The 22,079-nt window shown below is 38.5% G+C and overlaps 2 protein-coding genes across 3 annotated transcripts; one reads left to right on the top strand and one right to left on the bottom strand.

The window, feature by feature from the left end:
- Window positions 1-254: 254 nt before the first annotated feature.
- Window positions 255-5,989, top strand: LOC128862888 (gustatory and odorant receptor 21a-like). The gene is made up of 4 exons (XM_054101693.1): window positions 255-1,021; window positions 4,580-4,725; window positions 5,422-5,780; window positions 5,855-5,989. Exons 1-4 carry the CDS (start codon window positions 255-257, stop codon window positions 5,957-5,959), a joined length of 1,377 nt encoding a protein of 458 aa, XP_053957668.1. The 3' UTR covers window positions 5,960-5,989.
- An 11-nt stretch (window positions 5,990-6,000) lies between these two features.
- On the bottom strand, window positions 6,001-21,868 carry LOC128862886 (lysosomal alpha-mannosidase). 2 transcript variants are annotated; one of them, XM_054101691.1, is made up of 10 exons: window positions 21,809-21,868; window positions 21,373-21,620; window positions 16,600-16,970; window positions 16,337-16,542; window positions 15,713-15,849; window positions 15,429-15,562; window positions 8,027-8,715; window positions 7,757-7,971; window positions 6,819-7,673; window positions 6,001-6,754 (listed from the first exon to the last, which is right to left on the bottom strand). In XM_054101691.1, exons 2-10 carry the CDS (start codon window positions 21,526-21,528, stop codon window positions 6,146-6,148), a joined length of 3,372 nt encoding a protein of 1,123 aa, XP_053957666.1. In that variant the 5' UTR covers window positions 21,529-21,620; window positions 21,809-21,868; the 3' UTR covers window positions 6,001-6,145. The 2 variants fall into 2 exon arrangements, with proteins under 2 accessions (XP_053957666.1, XP_053957667.1); XM_054101692.1 differs by lacking the exon at window positions 15,429-15,562 and adding an exon at window positions 8,841-8,974.
- Between the last annotated feature and the right edge of the window lie 211 nt (window positions 21,869-22,079).

Below are 22,079 nucleotides of genomic sequence, written 5' to 3'. Positions count from 1 at the left end.
CTTTACATATTTTTTACGCATATCAATATTTTGACCATTCATGCTACGCACTTACACTTAATATTACAATCAGTATTGTGGTGTTTAAATATTTATTATGTAGTAAAATTTAGTGCAATGACTCCGCCTAACACTAAGAGCCATTAGTGCATAATAAATAACGCTTGCATGAACAGGCTGCCGAAAGCAATAATCAATACTCGTTTCTTTGGCGCTCTTAAAAGGAATTTTTTCTCTACTTCACCTCATTCGCAATGAGCTTCTGGGTGAAGAATAAGGACGGTTCCACGATTGTGGATAAGCCCCCACGCATCGTGCCACTATTCAATCCTGCTCAACGGGAGTTCCTCGAAGATGAGCACCGCCATCGCATACAAATGGAGAAGCGCGCACAGGAGGGCAGCAAATCCATCGACTACTACATCCGCAAGCGTTCGACGATGGACGACGCGCGACTGTTGGATGAACACGATTCCTTTTACAAGACTACGAAAAGCTTGCTGGTACTCTTTCAAATCATGGGCATAATGCCCATCCATCGCAATCCGTCAGTCAACACTATGCCACGTTCCGGCTTCTCGTGGAGATCACGCCAAATGATGTACGCCATATGCGTATACTCGATTGAGACAATTATTGTGGTGATGGTGTTGCGTGCGCGCGTCAAGCATTTCATCTCACAACCGGACAAGCACTTCGATGAGGCCATCTACAATATCATATTCATCAGCCTGTTGTTCACGCATTTCTTACTGCCGGTGGCAAGCTGGCGCCATGGACAGCAGGTGGCCATATTTAAGAATATGTGGACGAATTATCAATACAAGTTCTGGCGTGTCACCGGTTCGGCGATTGAGTTTCCCAATCTGTATCGACTTACCTGGGGTCTGTGCATATTCTCATGGGCGCTGAGCATTGCTGTAAATATGTCGCAATACGTTTTGCAACCAGATTTTGAGTTCTGGTATACCTTCGCTTACTATCCCATCATTGCGATGTTGAACTGCTTTTGCTGCTTGTGGTGAGTTATAAGTCCTAGAAGTGTGTGCTATAAGACTTAGAGCGTGGGAGAAATTTTAAAAATGTGCTAAAGTTTTACTAGTGACCCAAAGAGGCTAAAAAATTTAAAGGGACAGTTTCTATTTACGAACAGACGCGCAACGAGGGTGTCTTTTTGGGTGTTTGTGTGAAAAAGAAAGGAAATTAATAAAAGAACCTGAAAATTAATAAAAAAACCAAAAGACAAATTGACCAATAAATGAAAACGTATTAAATCCAAATCACAATGGAGCAAATAAAGACAATTCGCATGCAAAAAAAGAAAAAAAAAACGAATATTCGACCTCGAATCGACGCCTGTTTTTAAAAATTTCTTGAAGTTCTTTCCACTGATAAAAATATTTAAAAATGTGTGTAGATTCGCTAGAATAGTTAACAAATTATACATATTCGGTAGCGTATCTTTTCGACACAGTGCAGTGACTTCGAAATTTCTCATTATCCTTTCCCGGATTTCATATTGAGAATTATTATTTAAACTCGAAAACCGCAAAAACATCTTTGCGGGCTTACTAATGCCCGTATAAAGGCAAGCCACTGAAGGAATGGTCTAGGACAGAGGCAGGCATACCCATCAAGTACGCTCTTGGATAGAGAGGACTTACGAACTCGCACTGGACACAATTCGAAACGTTGTAGTCTTTGTTATCACTTTTGGAAACTAGGATTAGTAGAAACATCTACCGGGGTTGCGCGCTGAGCGATGAAACGCCAGAGCATATTTTCTGCGAATGTGTAACTTTCGCAAGACTAGCACTCACTCACCTACATGCTTTGACTCTAAATCCATTGGTTATATGGAATAAAAGATCTGTGAAAGTACTCAAATTCGTTAAGAGTCTACTTGTGCTCAAACACAATGGATTACATTAGAGGTCGCCCTACAATATGGCCCAATGAGTACTGAACTACTATGTGAGCTAAGATCTCCTTGCACTGACTGACGAGCGTATATGATTTTACCTTGGGTCCAAGCGAATCCTTCTCCATCTAAATCTCCTAAATGGAGGAAGGGGAGCGGTGTTCAATTGGAAAGCAGGGTACAGTAAACCTCTTAAAGAATGGTTTGGAATTTAAAGTTGTAAGGAAAATTGGTGGAGGAGTTTCCTTTGAGCAGCTTTCGATGTATTTAAGTTCATGGCTCACTGCAGTTTTTTCCAAATGCGAGTTATACTTTTTTAGGGGTTAAACACTTTAATACTTCAACGCCAAGCTTATATGGTTATCACGTGGCAGAATACCACATGGCTGATGAGCTGGATAGGAAGGACACTTTACAGCGTCACAAAGAGTAAGTGTATACAACATTTTTAAATCAAACGTTTCAAAAAATTTTGGGCTATAGGCCGTAGTTCGTCTACCGTTATGCGATCGCACTCTCAACGCAACGCTTGCTTAGGGACTCCAAAGTTTTGCGGCGTTTTGCATAGGCCTTTGCTTCCAAAATCGACCATACGCTGTAATCTAGCGGATTCAGATCCGGTGAGTACAGTGGCCATTCTTGGGAAGTAATGAAAGAGGGGAAATTGGCTTTGCGCCACTCTTGGGTTGTTTTAACTCTGTCGGCTGCTGCCGAGTCCTGTTGATCAGGGAAGAACAACTGCTTCTAATATGTCTTGATGGTAAACTTCTTTATTGATTTTGACTCCGTGGTCTATGCAAATCAGAGGAGTCTTGCCACTGGCGCAAATTCCACCCCATACCGTGATAGAACGCGAATTTTGACGATGTTCAAGAATGGATGAATATCCAGGGGCTTCTGTAGACCAATTTCTGTCGTTTTCATAATTGTGAGCTTGTTCAACGGTAAACAGCTTCTCATCCGTAAAGACGATTGGAGCGAGCGACATCTTTCGAGTCTTACTTTTTTGTTTTCATCCGTGAGTAGCTGGCATTTTTGTAGTTTATAAGGCTTAAGTCCAAGTTCTTTTTTTGCTATAGGGCGAACTGATTCACGATTGATGCCTGTCTCACGAGCAATTTTCCTCATCGAGACCATAGAATTTCGTTGAACTCTTTTTTTGATGATATTTCGGTTGTTGGAAGTGTTACCAGTTCATTTTCTTCCTCTTCCAGGACGGTCACCTTCATTACCAAGCTCCTTAAATCGTTTGATTGCACGAGAAACCAATGAATGTGCAATTCCAAGCTTCCGTGCTATCTCGCAGTTCCGTGCTCCTAGCTGATGCAGGGCTATAATAGCTGAGCGACTACTTGATATCGTTACGCAAAGTATTTAAAAAGAGCTGGGACAGAACCGAATACTTTTTTTTGTACTTCAGAACAGAGAGTAGAGTAAGAGTCTTAGGAAATCAAAGCGAAAATTGCCTCTTATAGCGGGCGTCTTAATCTGACTCTCAACACAGCTTCGTATTGCTTCTGTAGTTGTCGTTTGGAGTATCATATAGAAAATCTATCATATCTACTTTTTGTAGTTTCTGTTGTTTAGCAACTCCAGAGCTTAATGACTGAAGTTCTTCGTCTGCGATAGGTGGTTGAACTTCGATGATGATATTTGGAGGTCGAGAGTTTGTAAATTGTGCTGATGGACGTCCGGTTAATGTCGATGTCGTTTTAGGGGTGTCTGGGTATTTACTTCTTAACTGTCTTGCTTTTATGAGGCTACCATTTAGCTATTACTTTTTGAATATATCAGATGCCATAGTTGGGCTTGAGTACATATTAAGCGCCTGGATATTAGTTTCTTAGTAGTTTGGGTTATTTAGTTTAATGGTATCACAATGGAAGGCTTTACACCTAGACTTCCAAATGACTCCCTTTCCAGGAAGTAACCATCTAACTTAACCTGACATCGTTCTGTAAAGGGTGGATTACTCACCTTATTAAATGCACCCTTCACCTAGATGCCTTGAGTTCCACAACTTTTTCGAAAAAATGTAAAGACACTACAAACTTATTGCTTGCTTAGGTCATAGCTTTTTGACAGATAATATCTACTCCGAACTGCTCAGTCTGATGAATGCAGAAGATATAGTAAAATTCATTAAATCGCAGAGGATAAAATGTCTTAGACACACATAAGAATGAAGCTCGCGTCCAATAAACCATTATGGACTATACACCGATAGCGGAGAGAAAAAGGAGAATATCATGCGAAAGATTGCCGGACTGTGTCGAAGATGCCCGCCGAAACCAGTGAAAGTGAGAAATTTGTCGTCACTAGCAAATCATAGAGAGGCCTGGATGAGAATATTGGAGCAAGCCAAAACCTACCCCGGATTGGAGCGCTGACTGATGATGATGATTAGTAATCTACATCTCGTACCTCGAAGAGAGAGCTCCTTTTATGAACCAACAATTAATTCAATTAGAATTGGGTTAAACAATTTACTGCTAGCGGCTGTTAAAGCCAGTGCATAAATACTAGAAAAAAATTTATATTCTGTGGAGTGCTAATTGGATGCCCATTTTTTCATAAAATCTTTATTTTGATTGCTAATTTATTTGGCGAAGCCATCTTTATGATTTTATTTTCGTTTTGCCTTACTATTTTATACAGGTACATAAACTGCAATGCGTTTGGCACGGCTAGCAAAGCTCTTGCAAAGCACTTGGAGTTCACACTGAAGAGCCCGAAGCCTGCGGAGAAATTGACTGAGTTTAGATACCTCTGGGTAGACTTGAGTCACTTAATGCAGCAATTAGGTAAGTGAATCCCACCTTAGCTTTATGCTTTTGAATAGTGAATGAAATTGAAATTTGAAAAAGATGAGCCAAGAAGCACCGAGAGATTTGGTTACTCCTAAAACAATGAGGCAAACAGACTATTGTATTCAATGCTTTGGAAAGTAAAAGGGTAGATGGTCCAGGAGGAAAGGAGAGATGGGACAGAGAGTAAGAGATAAGATTGAATATATAGGAAGTCTTGTGAGAATTTTCCAGATTCTTTGGTAAATCTGAAAATATACTCCAGTTTGAGAGAAGGAATTTTACTCATTCCCATGACATCGGAACGCAAAACTCGTAGCCTTGCTTTAGCAAATGCAGCACAATTGCAGAGTAAATGCTGAATGCTATCCGCATCCTTTAAGCAAGACAGACAAATCGGGACCTCAATGATTCCAATGGCGGTCATATGCTGAGCACATGGGTTGTGCCCTGCAACAATACCGATTATCGACCTAACGCGTTCTCTAATAATATAATGCGGCTATGTACTAAGTACTGCTGCTTTAGCAATGTCAACCTTTCACCTTTCATTACACTTTTTGCGATAATTTCACAAATTTCAAAGGCCTCGCTCATTGGGGGCAAACGTTTTGGGACATCACTTTGAGTTCTTAAAGTTTAAGCCTTCGAAACTAACTTATTTCTTCCTTTACTTTATTTCATCACTTCCAGGTCGTGCTTATTCCAACATGTATGGCATGTACTGTCTGGTCGTTTTTTTCACAACCCTTACCGCTGCTTACGGTTCGATAAGCGAGATCATGGATCACGGTGCAACCTACAAGGAGATCGGACTATTCGTCATTATGTTCTACTGCATGAGTCTGTTGTACATCATTTGCAATGAGGCTCATCATGCCTCTCGCAAAGTGGGATTGGATTTTCAAACAAAATTACTCAACGTCAACTTAACAGTTTTGGATTCGCCTACACAGAGGGAGGTGCAGATGTTCTTATTGGCCATCTCAAAGACTCCGCCCATTATGAATTTGGACGATTATGCAAATATTAATCGTGAGCTATTTTCTTCGGTGAGTAGAGAGTGGAGGTGGCGTGCAAAATACTGCACTTTCTAAAAGTTAACTTTATTTGTTTTCTATTTAAGAATCTCACTTTTATGGCTACTTATTTGGTGGTGCTTTTGCAATTCAAAATTACCGAACAACGCGGCATGCGATCGCTTCAGACTAACCCAGAGCAAATGATGTGAGAAGGTACAAGTCCGACAATTTACACGAATCAACCCATATATTTATTTGGTACTCATGCATTTATTTAGAAACATTTGCTAACCATCGTTCTACAAAATATTTATCAATTCACAATGAGTTTTTACACAACTAAATCTAAAGTAAACATGGAACCATGTGAAAAACCCACTTTACTCTAATCTCATTTAGTTATCTTTCTGCAAAGTGAGTATGTAGGTGCGCATTTGCATTGGACTCAATTCTACAATGAAACGATTGTCATCATCCGCAACGCCTTCCGTCAGTTTCTGCCGCACAACCTTATGCCTGCGCAGTTTTTCTGCACGCTTACGATTCAACTCTTCAGACTCGTCGGCTACACGCTTCAAACGATTCGTTTGCATAGCCAATTGCTCCTCTTCTTCTTCCACGTCTTCTTCTTCTTCTTTAGTTCCAGTCTCACTGTAATATTTGGCGTCCAAAAGAGGTTTATCCGCTCGTAACAAAAGTTGTTCGTCGAATGATCTGTGATAAACGCCATACGAATTGTAGGAAACCTCAGGTTCGTCAGGCACGAATTCCAGACGCTGATTATCGCCCAACCAAGCATTTGCCGCTAGTGTGGTCTCGCGCATGTCAGCAATCTTTAAGCTCGACAAAACGCTTTGTATGTTGAACTGCACAGACTTGGAGAGTTCGGGATCTTCGTCCTTCTCAAGTATGTGCTCGAAGCGTACGAGCACTTCGTTGTCGCGCCACGGCTCGTAGCTCATGAGATGAATATTGGCAGGCAGCTCCAATTCCACGCCAGTGAACTGCAATTAGAGAGTGTTATATATAAAATATTTTCACCACAAAAGGCATCGACGTCGAACTCACAATGTTACTACAATTTTCACGCCAATCTTCATAAGTTATATTCTCCGCATTGCTAAAGAAACTCCAAGCTGGAAGCAACTTCCGCAACTGGGTGATACGTTCAATCGCCTGCGTCGTTGGGCTCTGCTTCTTTTTCGATGCACCCAGTATTAAATAGTGCGTGCCACGCGCCACCAAACCCTCACCGTAGGCGGTCTCGTTTAATGCCTCATCAACACCAAAGGCATCATCATGCAATAATCGTCGATGCACCATCAATTCCAATGAACCATCACCCATCGAGCTACCACCTTGTGCACGATCAGTAAGTATCGCCATGCGTGCAGTGTCGTCTTCTATTGCAATCTTTGTTGTAATCGGATAATAGTTGCCCGAGGTGTGCTCCAACAGCTTTAACTTCCAAGTATCGCGATGATCTCGCTTACGTTTGATCATCTCACGACCGTTAGAATCGGTATAGAATATGCCACCGGAATTTATATCTGAGTTGAAGCGGCTGATGATTTCTTTACCCATGTTGTCATCCACTGGTATCGGACCAACTAGCCACTCGAACTCGGCATAGGGTTGCTGGCGGTAGACACGCACTACTTGACTGACCCAATCGTTGAAGGACTGATGCACCTCCTCGACTAGATTGCCGCGATAGATTTTCAGTTTCGGTTGAAGTGAAATGGAGCGCACTTGATCAGTGGCGGGACGGAAAATGTATGCGCCAGAGGAACGATTACGGAACTCGCGATTGTTGCCTACAGCGCCCTCATAGTATACAAATTCTTGGTTAACAATGCGTGTCATACCGTCGGCGGTGACGGTCACAAGGAAGCCGTTCGTGTCGAACGTGAGACGAATGTACTGAAATATTAGGAAGTATAACGGTTAGTTCGAGAAAATCATTTTTCAAATTTGAGTAGAAATAATATAAAAATGAGTGGTACCTCATTTCCGATGCTTGTGAAACTTGACATGTTTTCGGGATCCGGCACGGGTATCATATGGTTTTCATTTGTTTTTGTTATATAGTACGATTTATAACCAAGAGGTGGTAGATCACGTGCGGGGAAGACGAGTTCATACGGCGCTTTAGATTTGCGGAAATTCAGATCCTGTATTGGCGCTGGCACCGGTAAGAATTGTGTCTCAATCGTTACACCTGCGGTGGATCATTGAAACTTAAAAAGTTCAATTGAAACTCCCAACATACATACCATCAAAGTCCTTAACCTGATAATTCACATCCGGCACCGGTACGCGCACATAATCAAATACCGTTTGCGCCAATGGATTGTACAGAGTCAATATGAATTTGTCTGCCTGCTCCGGTACCTCGCACGAACTGATGTTAAGTAACGTACAGGTTTCAAACTGGAACTTATATTCCTTCTTAGGACTAGTGGCCCATCTGGGTTTTCGCTGCCCTTCATTGCCAGATTCTGTAACACTTCTGGCTACATCTGTATCCGCGGTCAGTTGATTCAATATTGCTCTTGTATTTGTGGAGCATGCTCGTATAGCCACTTCCATACGAAGTGCATAGTCTCCGGCCACCGCTTGCTTTTCCGTACCCGTGACTGCGTCGTGATGTTGCATTATACCCATTGACTCACGCAAGAACGAGAGATGTGGATTGAAGTGGGCAGCAGTTTTGGGTGCCAGCGCAGTGAGTTGCTTGCAGACCTGCAGGAAATGATTGCCTAAACGTTCGTAACGCTTTAGGGTGGGGCGCGAAGTGAAGTACCCCGTCCAGTAGGCGTGTGGATCGGAAGCGTATGGGAAGAAGTCGTCATCCTTGGTGGGCCAAGTTATGCCGGCATCGTGCAGAGACTTTAGATAGCAGGAAGGTGTGGAGTAGAGCAGATTAACATTGGAACCATTCTCCTGGCGTGCATTGGTGTATCTGTGAACGGTTGAAATGAGTGAGTGAGTTGGTAGTAGTTTCAAATTCTCGTGTTGATTAATTCTAGTTTACTGATAATGGTTGCTGAAATTTTAGCCCAATTTTTAATTTGGGCTTTTACTCACTTGATTAACTTATCCAAGTTCTTGAACCAGCTATTCGCCATTTGATAGTGAAAATCTTCACCCATCGTAACAAGTATATTATTGGTGCGATAGGCTTTGGACATGTTACGAGAAATTTCGATGAATTCATCGACCTAAAATATACAATGTCCTTGAAACACTCGTTTTGAAGGGAAATAAAAGTAGACTAACTGTGATTAAAAAGCTCATGAAGATGTAGTTAATGGAGGAATGAGGAGATATCGGAGTCTCTAATCCCAGAAATTAAAGAAATAAATAAGTAAAATCCAAAAGGCCAGAGTTTTAGTGCCGAACTATATTCAGCACCCCTCACTGGGTAAGCAAATTATACGATAGTACAAAAAAAATATTGAATTAAGGTTTTAAATTCACTTAGAATTTAAAATGATTTCATTTCATTTAAGGCTTGAGGGTTTGAAGGATATGGTAAGACAGATGTGCACTCTGTTGGGGTAAAGGGTGTATAGAAACATTTGTTTCTTTTGGAGTTGATGAAGTGATATAAAGTTCCAATGTGTAAAGTGCATTATGTGGTAATGTATTAAGTCAATGTCAACTTATCCCTTTTAATTGGATTAGGCAATATGGATTTTAACTACCTTTCCCGATCTTCTTCATGAAGCCGAACTTAAGGTGCAACGGTGGTAAGCAAATTTATTTATCTGCACTATTGATTCATATAATTTTCCAGTATTTCACACTTCATATCTTAAATACCTGATACCTAAGCTGTTTCGGTGACAATTCCTGGCCATCCAGATTACCCGATCTTACCCCATGGAACTTTTTTTTGTTAGGATACCTCAAAAGTAATGTTTATGAAACAAATCCAGCGACTATCCCGACATCAGTTCTTCAACGTCTCCTCGTATGGATAACAGATTTACCCTATAAAATGAAGTAGTTTTCATATTTGCATTGAATTTTCTAACGACCCTCATAAATAACAATACCCCGAAATATGAGTTTGGGTTGACGCTTTAAAAAAATCGGCAGTTGCATGTAAACGAAAGGAAATGAAGGTAAATAAAGTGTCTGAAATCGAAAACTTTAGGACCTCATTGAATTTTATCCAGCACTTGATTAGTAACAGATTCTAGAATTCCTAAGTAGCGTTAAAATATGCCAATTAACGTTAACTACAGGAGGCCGCCGTGGCTACCATTCGGAATTCAGAGAGAGAAGGTCGGTTCGAACCTCGGTAAAATATCAAAATTAAGAAAAAGTTTTTTCCAATGACGGTCGCCTCTCGGCAGGCAATGGCAAAGCTCCAAGTGTATTTCTGCCATGAAAAAGCTCCTCATAAAAATATCTGCCGTTCGGAGTCGGCTTGAAACTGTAGGTCCCACCATTTTGTGGAACAACATTAAGACGCACACCACAAGTAGGAGGAGGAGTTCGACCAAACTCCAAAAGAGGGTATACGCGCCAAGAAGAAAAAGAAGAAGAGGAAGAAGAAGAAGAAGAAGAGAAACAAAAAGCAAGAGTAAAAAGAAAGTCAAGAAAGGCAGAGTAGGTAGTGCATATAAGATGTGTTTGTTTTCTGCAAGGCGCCACTTTCCGTATTTTCTACATTATGATTTTCGAGTAGGTGTACTATAAGTGTAAGAAATCCTAAGAACGCTATAGCTTCATTTAAAGTTTTGGACCATAAAATACTTCGAGTTTTGATATATTTTTAATTCTAGACTTGGACAATAATTACATTTAAAAGGCGCTGAATAATTATATAAATATATAATTAAGGGTGGTTAAATTTCAAGGGCCGATGTTGAGTGTAAACCACACCTAAACGTCAGCGACACCGTTGGACTTCTTTCTTTGGGGTTATTTGAAAGAAAGGGTGTACGTCGATAAGCCAGCAACAATTCAGGAGCTAAAGGATGAGATAATTCGACACATTAACGGCATAGAGCCTCAATTATCCCTCAGCGTCATCGAAAATTTGGACAATCGGATGGAGCTGTGCCGCCGACCATTTGGATGATATTTTATTCCATGCATAATTGAACCATACCAATATTATCATAATAAAGAGAAATGACAATAATTTCTTAGAAAAATTGTATTTTGTTCAAAATCAACACCGGCCCTTATCCACCCTTTATATAAGTATGCATAGCCGCAGAAGATTGGTCGCCTAGAAGTCCAGATCTGAGTCCAACGGACCACAGTTTGTGGTAAGATTTGGAGAACAGTGCCCCTCGAAGACCTCACAGAAATTTGCAGAGTCTTAAACAATCTTTGGTTCGAGCAGCGACGCCAATATCAATGGAAACCGCGCGTGCTGCAATAGCTGAATGTAGGTCATCGTTTGAAGACTTGTGTAAAACAAATGGTGACCATTTCGAATGAAAATTAAAAAGTTTCGTTTTTAATATTTACCTGACTAAATAAAACTAACTTTACTAAAAAACAGTATTATAATTTCACATCTATAGCAGATTTAACTTCTAACAGAACTTATGGCAGGCCTGAGGATACTAAATTTTTAATATCAATACTAAGCCCATCATTAAATTCAGCATGACAACTCTACCAATCCAAAGATTGCTACAAATATCGAAGAAATCAGCCAATCAGAGTTCCAAAGTGCTGCTACACCTAAACCCTTCATTTTTAATTGTGTATGTATGTAATCTGTTACTAGTATCAGAATGCAAACTATTTTTGTTTTTTATTTTTATTATATTGGAGGTTGAATTAGTTTTAAAGGTGACACACAGATGGCGCTATTTATCACTTTATCGCGTTGGCAATACTGAATATATATTCATGACAAAGCCTCATCCCTAGGCTTTGTTTATCAGTATCTGTCATTTCGCTGAAGTATAAACAACGCAGTGTTTTCGTGCTCCGAGTATGTCAACTTTCGTGCCGTCGAAACGCAATTTGCGGGAAGCTTTGCTTTTCTGCTCCAATTTGAAAAAAAATACAGCCCAAGCCCGTAAATTGCTGCAGGAGGCCTACCCAGACCATACTCCGTCGATTTCAACATGTGAGTACTGGTTTCGACGATTCAAAAGTGGTCATTTTCACACCGAAGACAAGGAACGTCTTGGCCAGCCCAAAAAGTTCGAGGACGCGGAATTGGGGGAATTGGTCGAGGACTCGTGCCAAACCCAAGAAGAGCTTGCTGAATCATTGGGCGTTGATAAATCAACCGTTTGCAAGCGTCTAAAGGCGATGGGAATGATCCAAAAGCAAGGACATTGGGTCCCGTACGAGTTGAAGCTGCGCGACGTCGAACGGCGACTTTTTACGTGCGAATTGCTGATCGAGCGACAAAATCGGAAGGGTTTTTTGCATCGGGTGGTGACTGGCGACGAAAAATGGATCCACTACGATAACCCAAAACGCAAAAAATCATGGGGTTTGCCCGGCCACGCATGAACGTCGACGGCCAAGCAGAATATTCACGGCAAGAAAATCATGCTCTGCATTTGGTGGGATCAGGTCGGCGTCGTATATTTTGAGCTGCTCCAACCGGGCGAAACAATCACGGGGGATCGTTACCGACTGCAATTGATGCGTTTAAGCCGGGCATTGAAAGAAAAACGGCCGGAAACGGTAAAAAGGCACGACAAGGTTATTTTGCAACATGACAACGCTCGGCCGCATGTTGCTCAACCTGTCAAAAATACCTTGGAACGCTTGGCTGGGAAGTGTTACTCCACCCGCCGTATAGTCCAGACATAGCTCCCTCCGATTATCATTTGTTCCGGCATATGCGTCTCGATTTGGCGAACCAGCGGTTCTCCTCGTATGAGGCTACCAAAATATGGGTTGAGTCATGGATAGCCAAGCAGCGGCCAGAATTTTGGAGAAACGGCATCCGGAAATTGCCCGAAAGATGGGCGAAAGTTGTAGCTAGCGATGGCCAATACTTCGAATAAAATATTTTGTACCGTTTTTTCACAATAAAGCCCCAAATCTTCGAAAAAAACCTTTAAAACTAATTCAACCTCCAATTTATTTATTTTACTTTTTAAAGTATTCCAACCTTGGTGTTTTATGTCCAACAAGTTGAAAAAACATATTAAAATTAGTTTATCTGTAATTTAAATATTAAATAAAAACATCATTTTCATTCGGTCATAATTCAACATCGTTTTAAAAACAATTTAATTCAATATGAAATATATCCATATTTTCTCTTTTTATAAACTATGCAAATTTATGCTTTGATTATTTCAAATCTTTGACGTTCAATTTATTTATTCATTTGATACACACACACGCAGATAGATAGATATATACATATACATACATATATTAAAGTACATGTCCTAGAATAGTAGGTAAAAATCTGACTGAATGCAAATAAACATTAAATGGAATTTCAATTTCAAAAAGCTTGCACACCCATAAAAAGTTATACCTAATAAGAATTTCAATTAATAATAATGTACGTGAATATGACTACAGAATTGCAATAATTTGCTGAAATAAGTTGCTACTTGAAAACATAAACATTAAAATAAATTAAACATAAATTTTGAAATTTATGAATGCAAAGTCGGAACAATTTGGCGTAGCTTGAAAGAATGTAGCAAAATGTATACAAAGAGAAATATCTAATGACATACCTTGTTTCAATTTTTGTGCACATAAATGTACACTATTTAATAATAGGAGAATAACAGATAAAACTGCTGAAGGCAAAAAAATATTAATGACCAAATTTCTGATTTATTTTTTAAATAAAGAGTCTTTCAAAAGACGTGCCTAGATGTTATTTCAAAACAAAATTTCTAAAAATTTAGATTATATGGGACTTCCATATTTTCATTACATTTCAGAACAACCAGTTTTTGGTCCTTTTCTATCCTCGACTGAACCAGTTTCTTGAAAACTTTTCACCAACCTTTGAATTGTCGACTCATTTGGATGATTATTTTCACACAAAAATTTACGAGTTTTGCGATATGTTGCGTATAAAGATCGATGAATTTCATACCAAGTTTCAATCTTTTCATAATATTATTTATTTATTTTTAACGTTCTATGATTTTTGTTCAATTAAAAGATTTTTTTATTTTTTGCCTCCTTTACTAATTACACCTGTCGTATGACACTCTAAGTAATTCTTTCTACAGCTTGGATTTCATAATATTAATCATTATCAATATTACATTTTGGTTAAGTTTTCGCGTCACGCACTAACCCATTCGCCTACGGCGGCCACCAAAGCTGTTACTTATACTAAATGTGAAATAAAGAGTTTTCCAACAACCGGTGTTATTTAAATATATAAAGGGCTATCGACAGATGATTAACGATTTCTTATGGCCGAAATTGGATGGTATTGATCTGGACAACGTTTATTTTCAACAAGACGGCGCTACGTGCCACACAAGCACCGAAACCATTGATCTTTTCCGGGAAAAGTTTCCGAACCGTGTTATCTCTCGAAGAGGTGATCACAATTGGCCACCGAGATCTTGTGATTTAACATCTTGTGACTTTTTTCTCTGGGGCCACGTGAAAGAGAAGGTCTACGCCAACAGCCCAGGGTCGATTCAAGACCTCAAAGATGGAATTCGTGACGCTATCAAGGAGATAGGGCAGCCACTTTGCAGTTCGGTTATGGAAAGTTTCATGAAAAGTGGTCATTTGCTGATGTTATTTTCCACTATTGACGGCATACCTTCACCTTTATAATGAAATAAACATCCGATCATTTATAATAAAAAATACCATTTTTCTTTGAATATCAAAATAACACCTCTTATTTAAAACCCCTTAAGCTACTTGAGTATAACCAACGCAAGGGGGACACAGCAACACAGGCTTTACATTATTTTTTTTCCACATAATAATTTCACAGTAGAAAGGCCAAAAGTAGTCTTTTTCATATAATTTTTTGTACAACTGCCCAGATCCACATTAAAGCGGAATGCACTATTTCAATCACAGTGATTTCTAATACAACTCAGTTGACACTTTAAATCACAAATACTTGTTTCCTCAGTTTGTTAAAAGTTGATAAGCAATAAATTAAAAAATAAAGCGTATATTAACAAACAAATGAGCTAAAATTATTTAAAGAATGAAAATGGCTTTTTAAGAATGAGTAGAACATTTACGAAAATACTCTTTCAAAAGTCGCGCCTAAACGTTGTTTTAAAACAAAACTTTTAAATACTTCTCTATTTTGACAATACTTTTTCTATCTTCGACAGAACCAGTTTCTTGAAAGATTTTTACCAACCTTTGAATTGTCGGCTCATTTGGATGATTATTTCTAACAAATAAAAATCACGAATTTTCCTATATGTTGTTGGCAAAGATGACATAGAAAAGGTACTGTCTGTGAGTTATTCACTACTGTCATCTAGCCGTGACTTTTTACAATCAAATTGTTTTAGCACTCTTAATGGGTTAAAAACCGATGTGTGGCATAAATGAGTGGAGAGGCAATATAAATATTTCAAAAAACATAAAAAAGGGAAAAATTTTAAACCAAAAACTTGTCAATATTTAAAATATTTTTCAATATTTTTTCAGCAACCTTTATCACCAACATTTAGATAAAAATTTCGCTTTAAATTTTGTGTTCCAAACCTTATCAACTTATCCAAATTTTTGAAATACACATTAGCATCCTGGAATGTAAAATCGCCACCCATTGTAATGATTATGTTGTTAGTGCGATAATATTTCGCTTGTTGATCGACAAATTTCAAAAAATCATTCACCTAAAGCAAAAGGTTAGCAATCAATATTCGAATGAGAGGTTCGCAAAATTTATTTGTTTTTCTTTCTTAAATGATGAGTGAGTTATATTATTATTTACAGATGTATTAGTGTGGAAGGAGTGTTTGTGAGTACTGACTAGATGAGCTTACCCGTCGGTTGACGTTATAATCTGGGCTATGCTTTGAGTCGATTATTGGCTCATCGGCGCAGAGAATGTCGAAGCAAAAGCCGGGCGGTGGCTGGTATTGATTGTAGAGAGCGCCAGTGAAAAGATGAGCAGATTCATCTGAAAAACAAAAAAACAAAAACAATGTAAACCCAACTAATCATCTCATAACTCTAAGCAGCATTTTCGAGGCTAACGTCTGGGAGCAAAATGATTGCAATTTAGCATGAAAATAATAGGCCCATGTATAGTCCGTTTTAGATGAGACTGGCTTTCGAAGTACTCGTATATTCGTCACACTTCTGTAGCCCGAAAGTGCCTACAGCATCATGGTTTTGAGCAAATTGGGTAAAAACTAATCAAAATTTCCATGCGTCATTCGTCACTATCGCTCGATTTTACTGTCACAATTGAAGTCTCATATTCCAAAGAATAAAAGCAAGGTATTTTGCTTGAAAATTTTTCACCACAAGTCTTATCAAGAAAAATCTACATGTGAAGAATTAAGCGGCTGCCGAAAATAATGCTGTAAAATCTAGCACCTCACCACATACAAAGAGAGAGAGAACGCACTTTTGATAACATTTTTACAGAAAGGCAGCCTTACCTAAATTAGCCGAAGCACGCCATATCATCTCCGCTGTTTTGGTGAGTAAACGCTCCGATTTATCCTGATAGTCGAGCCGTCCAAAAAATAGCCCATCGAAACCCATCTGCGCAAACATCGACGCCATTTCACGTGAATGCCCGAAAGGATCGATCTGCCAGCCAACACGTGGACGTGCACATTCACCAAATGTGTCATTGAGGCGCCTATAAATTAATGAAATATATGAAATGGTGGAATAATATTTTTCAGTTCGCGTTTACCTCAACCCCCATGTAAATTGATCGATAACGCTTTGATAATGCGTAGTAGCCTCGTCGTTCATACTCCAAGCACCGCCGATGAACTCCAGTCTTCCCTCATTCACCAACATTTTCACTTGCTCTTGTAGCTCCGGATCCTGTTCGCGCCACCATTTGAAGAAGAATGCCGATTCGACATAGATAAAACGCTTTTCGGGATCCTTCAGAAGCTGCTCCACCACGGAGTCTAAGATGTATTGCACGCCAGCTTTTTGGATGAGTGATTTGCTGCCATAATAGTATTGAGTGACAGTTTTTAACCACCCAACATCATCGTGAGTGTGGGGAATCAGATGAACATTGAGCATGTTCGGTTTAGTTTTATGGCAACTCTGAAGGTTAAATATAAAATAAAAATAAAGAGTGCTTAATTAAGGATATTATATTCATACATATGTCATAAGTAAATCAGGAAGTTTCCAGTGCTTCTCAAAAGTTTTTCTATCAACTCAAAAATCACTTCAAATTATAAAAGGTGGTTAAATTTTAAGGGCCGATATTGAATGTAAACCAAAACTAAATGTTAAGTTTTTTCCTGTATTTCATTTAACGTTTTCCAATTTCAGACTAATTCAATTTGAATTATGGAAAGATATACAATCGAGCAACGCGTTAAAGTTTTTCAGGCTTATTATGAAAACGGGCGTTAAAATATTTTCAATTGGCCGTAAAGATCATGTGATTTGACACCGTCGGACTTCTTTCTTTGGGGTTATTTGAAAGAAAAGGTGTACGTCGATAAGACAGCAACAATTCAAGGGCTAAAGGATGAGATAATTCGGCACATTAACGCCTCAGCGTGATCGAAAATTTGGATCATCGGATGGAGGTGTGCCGCCGAGACCGCGGCGGCCATTTATCCGATATTTTGTTTTGAGCCATACCAGTATTATCATAATAAAGAGAAATGATAATAATTTCTTAAAAACATTGTATTTTATTCAAAATAAACACCCGCCCTTGAAACTTAACCACCCTTTAGTTTATTCTAGGTGTTTTTGTGGTTTTGTAGAAAAATAGTGTTGCTCAAAGCGGGTTGGCAAGATTATTCTGTCTCTTATATAAGTCGACGTAAAGTACTTGGTTTACAGTAGGCCGGATCGATTTGTGGGGAGACAAAAAAATCGCCCATTGCTCTGTGAAAATCATATTCTAGGGATCAAAATAAGAATCTTTGCCGAAGGAACCATACCTCTAAAACGAATTCTGATGTCCCCCAATTTGGGTCGAACTTTTTAGTTTCTTTTCTCATGTAAAGGCCAAAAATAGTGATATTTTAAAATGATTGTATGGGGAACCCCCCAGGGGAGTTCCAGGGGGTGTGCCACTGTCATGGGTGGATCGACCGTCTAAAGTCGGTCATACATTTGGACTCGATTGGAGTACTCTAAATGGGTCAGAGTGGGATTTTTCGTTCGACCCAAATTGGGGGACATCAGAATACTTTTAGGGGTATGGTTCCTTCGGCAAAGTTTCTTATTTTGATCCCTAGAATACGATTTTGACAGAGCAATGAGCGATTTTTAAATCGACCCGCCCTAGTTTACAGTCATTACACGATAGACGAATATATTTCTCAAGAATTTTTGTCTATCATTAATGGTAATATCGATTGCAAGGAGTCTAAGGAATAATCGTTTATTTAACCTTTCTAATATTTTTACTATGTGACCCCTTAACTGCTTATGTCAAGTATACTCGTCGTAAAGTTAAAAAAATCGTATTATTATTCAACGCATCAACTCAAATTTTTGTTCTTGAAAAAGCCCAATAAGAATCGAATATTCAGTAGACTGGTAACCTTATTTATTTTAATGCAAAATAGCTTGTATTAAGCGGAAATAAATTCAGGTCAGATACCGTTACAAAACGATTTTTTCAAATAAAAAACCATTTCGTATGGATTTCTCATAGTTGAGAGAACGAAAGTTATAAGAGCCTTGGGGATTTTATTGACAGGAAAAGTGGTAGTAAGTACTTTTATTTCTTTGAGCAATAAAATTGTGAAATACAGGGTGCGCCAATTCAGAAACGTCAATTCAGTACAATTTTAACGATGAATAACTTTACACCTAAAGAACGCGCGGAAATTGTGACCATGTATTTGGAAAATGGTCGTTCAATCGTGCTTGCTCAACGTGCATACCGTCGAAAATACCGCGGTCGTAAAGGGCCTTCTGATAACACCATACGCAATCTGACTAAAAATTTTGAAGAATCGGGGTCTGTAGCAAATCATCAACGTGTTTCAGTTCGTAAAAGACGCTCCAATGAAATTGTTGAAACTGTAAAGCAGAGCGTTTTGAAAAGCCCAAATCTGTCATATCGTCACCGTGCCCAGCAGCTAAACATAAAGGGAACCACTCTTAGAAGGATTTTAAAAGAGGATCTTCACATGTTTCCTTACAAAGTGCAAATAACTCAATGATTATTGGAACTACATTGGAAGCGCTCAGGACCAACATTAGATCTGAAATAGAGGCAATATCACCCGAAATGCTAGCAAAAGTAATGGAAAATTCGAAAAAAAGAGCACAATATTGTGGGGCTCGTAAAGGTGGTCATTTGTTGGATGTTGTGTTCTAAGTGCAGTTGAAACAGATTGTAAAGGACAAAATCAAATAGAAAGACACCAACAAACATTCAATTTTGCTAGTTGCTAAAGTTATTCAATATTTCCATACCGAAGCTCGAGATGGCGCACTCTGTATATAGTTTTAATTATCCCTATCAGATGTTCATACTGTGCAAAATGTAGTACTAGCATTATGTTTTGCATCTTGCTTTAAAAACAATCATTGTCCTTAATTTAAGTTTTTAGTTTTGTAACTTAGATTTCTAGAAATTCATTTCGTCTTTTATTGCTTGTGTTTTCATACCTATAATGACTTAATTCTATCTTTATGGGATATATTTTATATGACTGAAATAAATTTTGTTCAAAATATATACCTATATTCGAAAATCGCAAAACGCAACGTTTGACTTTTAGACATAAGTCTTAATCATTTTACTTTAGTCATTCAGTTTTAAAGGCAGACATTTTTTACTTTGCTTATGTCCAGTATAACACCTGGGCTGAAAAGTCCCGGACCTAACAATGTAATTTCCATCAAGAACAACGCAATCATTCCAGCGCCGCTCAAAATAGACATCAGTTACACCGATAACCTCTTCATTGGAACAACATTTCTTACTAGCGAGCATTTTTTAGGTCTGCGAACAGGCTGTAGTCGCTGGGAGCCACGGCTATCACTTAGAACAGAACTTCCTCATAGTCAAATGTTCATGCAATAAGAAGCTAAAACGTTCTTCTGATATCTTTACGATGTCAGCTAATTCCGCAACTTCACTTTCCGATCATTCAAAACGATTTTGGGGATTTTGTTGATGTTTCCTGGTGTTACCGCCTCATTTGGAACATCATCGGTGTCTTTACGACCACGTTTGAAGTCAGCAAAGCATCGTTTTATTGTTGTTTCTGATGAAGCGAAGTATCCATAACACTTCTCAAACCATTGATTGCTTGAACGGTATTTTTTCCCATCAGGAAGCAGAGAAATATTAAAACACGAAATTCTGTTTGAAATAACTCACGAACTAATGAATAGAATATCGTGAAATTTTAACAGCTACTTTTTAAAGGTTAGTACCAACTGAAAAAGAAGTGCATGCAATAAAACTAGTGCCATCTATGTGTTAGGTCCGCGACTTTTTAGTCCATGTGTTATAGTACGGGTCTTTACTGGAAAATATTTAAGGTGGCAGAACATTTTTTTCAAAATAAAATAAAAAGTTAAAAGGTTAAATAACCTTTGGTATGATCTGCGCGATTGTGCAACGTCATTAACTTCAATGAAAATAATGTTAAACTTTAGCTTGATCGTTTATCATATTTGATTAAAGTGTAAGATTATTTTCCGTAGAATGAAGTAAATAAATAAATAAATTCAAATACCCAGCTTTAGGCTCATTCGCAACTTGACCTAAATTAATAAAATATTCAACATTTTATATTTTCTTATTTGCTGCAGTTTCAGGGAAAAACGCAAACCTTATCGGGACCTTCAATGTAAAGGTCGGATGAACGTTTCTATGGAAAAAAATATTATAAATAAATAAAAAATAAATTTTAACTAATGAGGATGGGAAAGATAAGACCAGAAAACTGAACAATTTTTTATAAAGGGTGGTTAAATTTCAAGGGCCGATGTTGAATGTGAACCACACTTAAACGTCAACGACACCGTTGGACTTCTTTCTTTGGGATTACTTGAAAGAAAAGGTGTACGTCGATAAACCAGCAACAATTCAAGAGCTAAAGGATAAGATAATTCGGCACATTAACGGCAGAGAACCTCAATCATGCCTCAGCGGCGGCCATTTGGCCTATATTTTTTTCATACGTAATTGTGCCGTACCAATAATATCATAATAAAGATAAATGACAATAATTTCCTAATAAACTTGTATTTATTCAAAATCAACACCGGCCTTTAAAACTTAACCACCATTTATTTTATTTTTATTTTATCATTTTACAAGACTTCCACAAAATACTTTTGCAACAAATGAGATTCTAAATAAGTAAATTACTTCTATACCCTAAGTGGTATGTTTTGCAAAATTTTAAAGAGGCCTTCTGTTAATGAACTTGATAACAGATGAAAGCACAAATATATGTAGCCTAAATATCTACGTATTCACTGCATGCAGCGCTTTCTTTTTACTCACCTCATAACCGCATTTCTTTTCTAACGTTGTTGCTTTTTGTTTCGCATTTTTCGGACGCGCTTCATTCAAATTGAAACTGACCGAGCATACCAACAAAACAATCAAAACTTTAAGGGCACCGCCGCCGAATGTGCCGCGCACTGCCGCAGAATGCATTTCGTGCACTTAAATTACAGCAGAAAGCAACGCACAACCAAGGCGAGAACTCAAACTTAGAACGCCAATAAAAAGATTGAAAAATATCAGAACTGGAAATCACAGAACAAGAAAATATTAAAGCAAAACCAAATCAGAATAGATGGGAATTAAATTTCACTTAAACCGCTGATAAAATATTTTTGTATTTGTAATTTACTTGCGCACTTGTTATACTTGAATTTACATATATACATCCACATATATATATTTTGTTTTTATTACACCTTCGACCACTTACTTTATTCCACTTGTAAACCACACTCAACGAATCTCGGACGCGCACTGAGCGTAAAACGCGTTTCGATTTGTATAAATAGCCGGTCAGCTGGATTCAGCTGGGAGTTTGACTCAGGTCGTGCAATTGAGTTAGAACCTGAGTCAAATAAAGCTGAGCATGCGAATTATTCATTCCAATTGGCGATAGTAGAGCAGTCGCTATACGCGTAGCTAAGGCAGATAACAGTGTCGTTAATTGATGGGTGAACGCCCTGAAGCTCCTTCTGACTACA

This window comes from Anastrepha ludens, chromosome 5, assembly GCF_028408465.1.
Source record: "Anastrepha ludens isolate Willacy chromosome 5, idAnaLude1.1, whole genome shotgun sequence".
In the NCBI taxonomy this organism is placed as follows: Eukaryota; Metazoa; Arthropoda; class Insecta; order Diptera; family Tephritidae; genus Anastrepha; species Anastrepha ludens.
This window is presented reverse-complemented; position numbering and strand designations above follow the sequence as displayed.

Coding starts and splice junctions, on each gene's coding strand:
- LOC128862888 (XM_054101693.1), top strand. CDS start 255: ATGAGCTTCTGGGTGAAGAATAAGGACGGTTCCACGATTGTGGATAAG. Junction 1,022..4,579: donor AACTGCTTTTGCTGCTTGTG/GTGAGTTATAAG, acceptor TATTTTATACAG/GTACATAAACTGCAATGCGT. Junction 4,726..5,421: donor TCACTTAATGCAGCAATTAG/GTAAGTGAATCC, acceptor CATCACTTCCAG/GTCGTGCTTATTCCAACATG.
- LOC128862886 (XM_054101691.1), bottom strand. CDS start 21,528: ATGCATTCTGCGGCAGTGCGCGGCACATTCGGCGGCGGTGCCCTTAAA. Junction 15,563..15,712: donor ATTATAACGTCAACCGACGG/GTAAGCTCATCT, acceptor CTTTTGCTTTAG/GTGAATGATTTTTTGAAATT. Junction 7,972..8,026: donor TCAGGTTAAGGACTTTGATG/GTATGTATGTTG, acceptor GATCCACCGCAG/GTGTAACGATTGAGACACAA.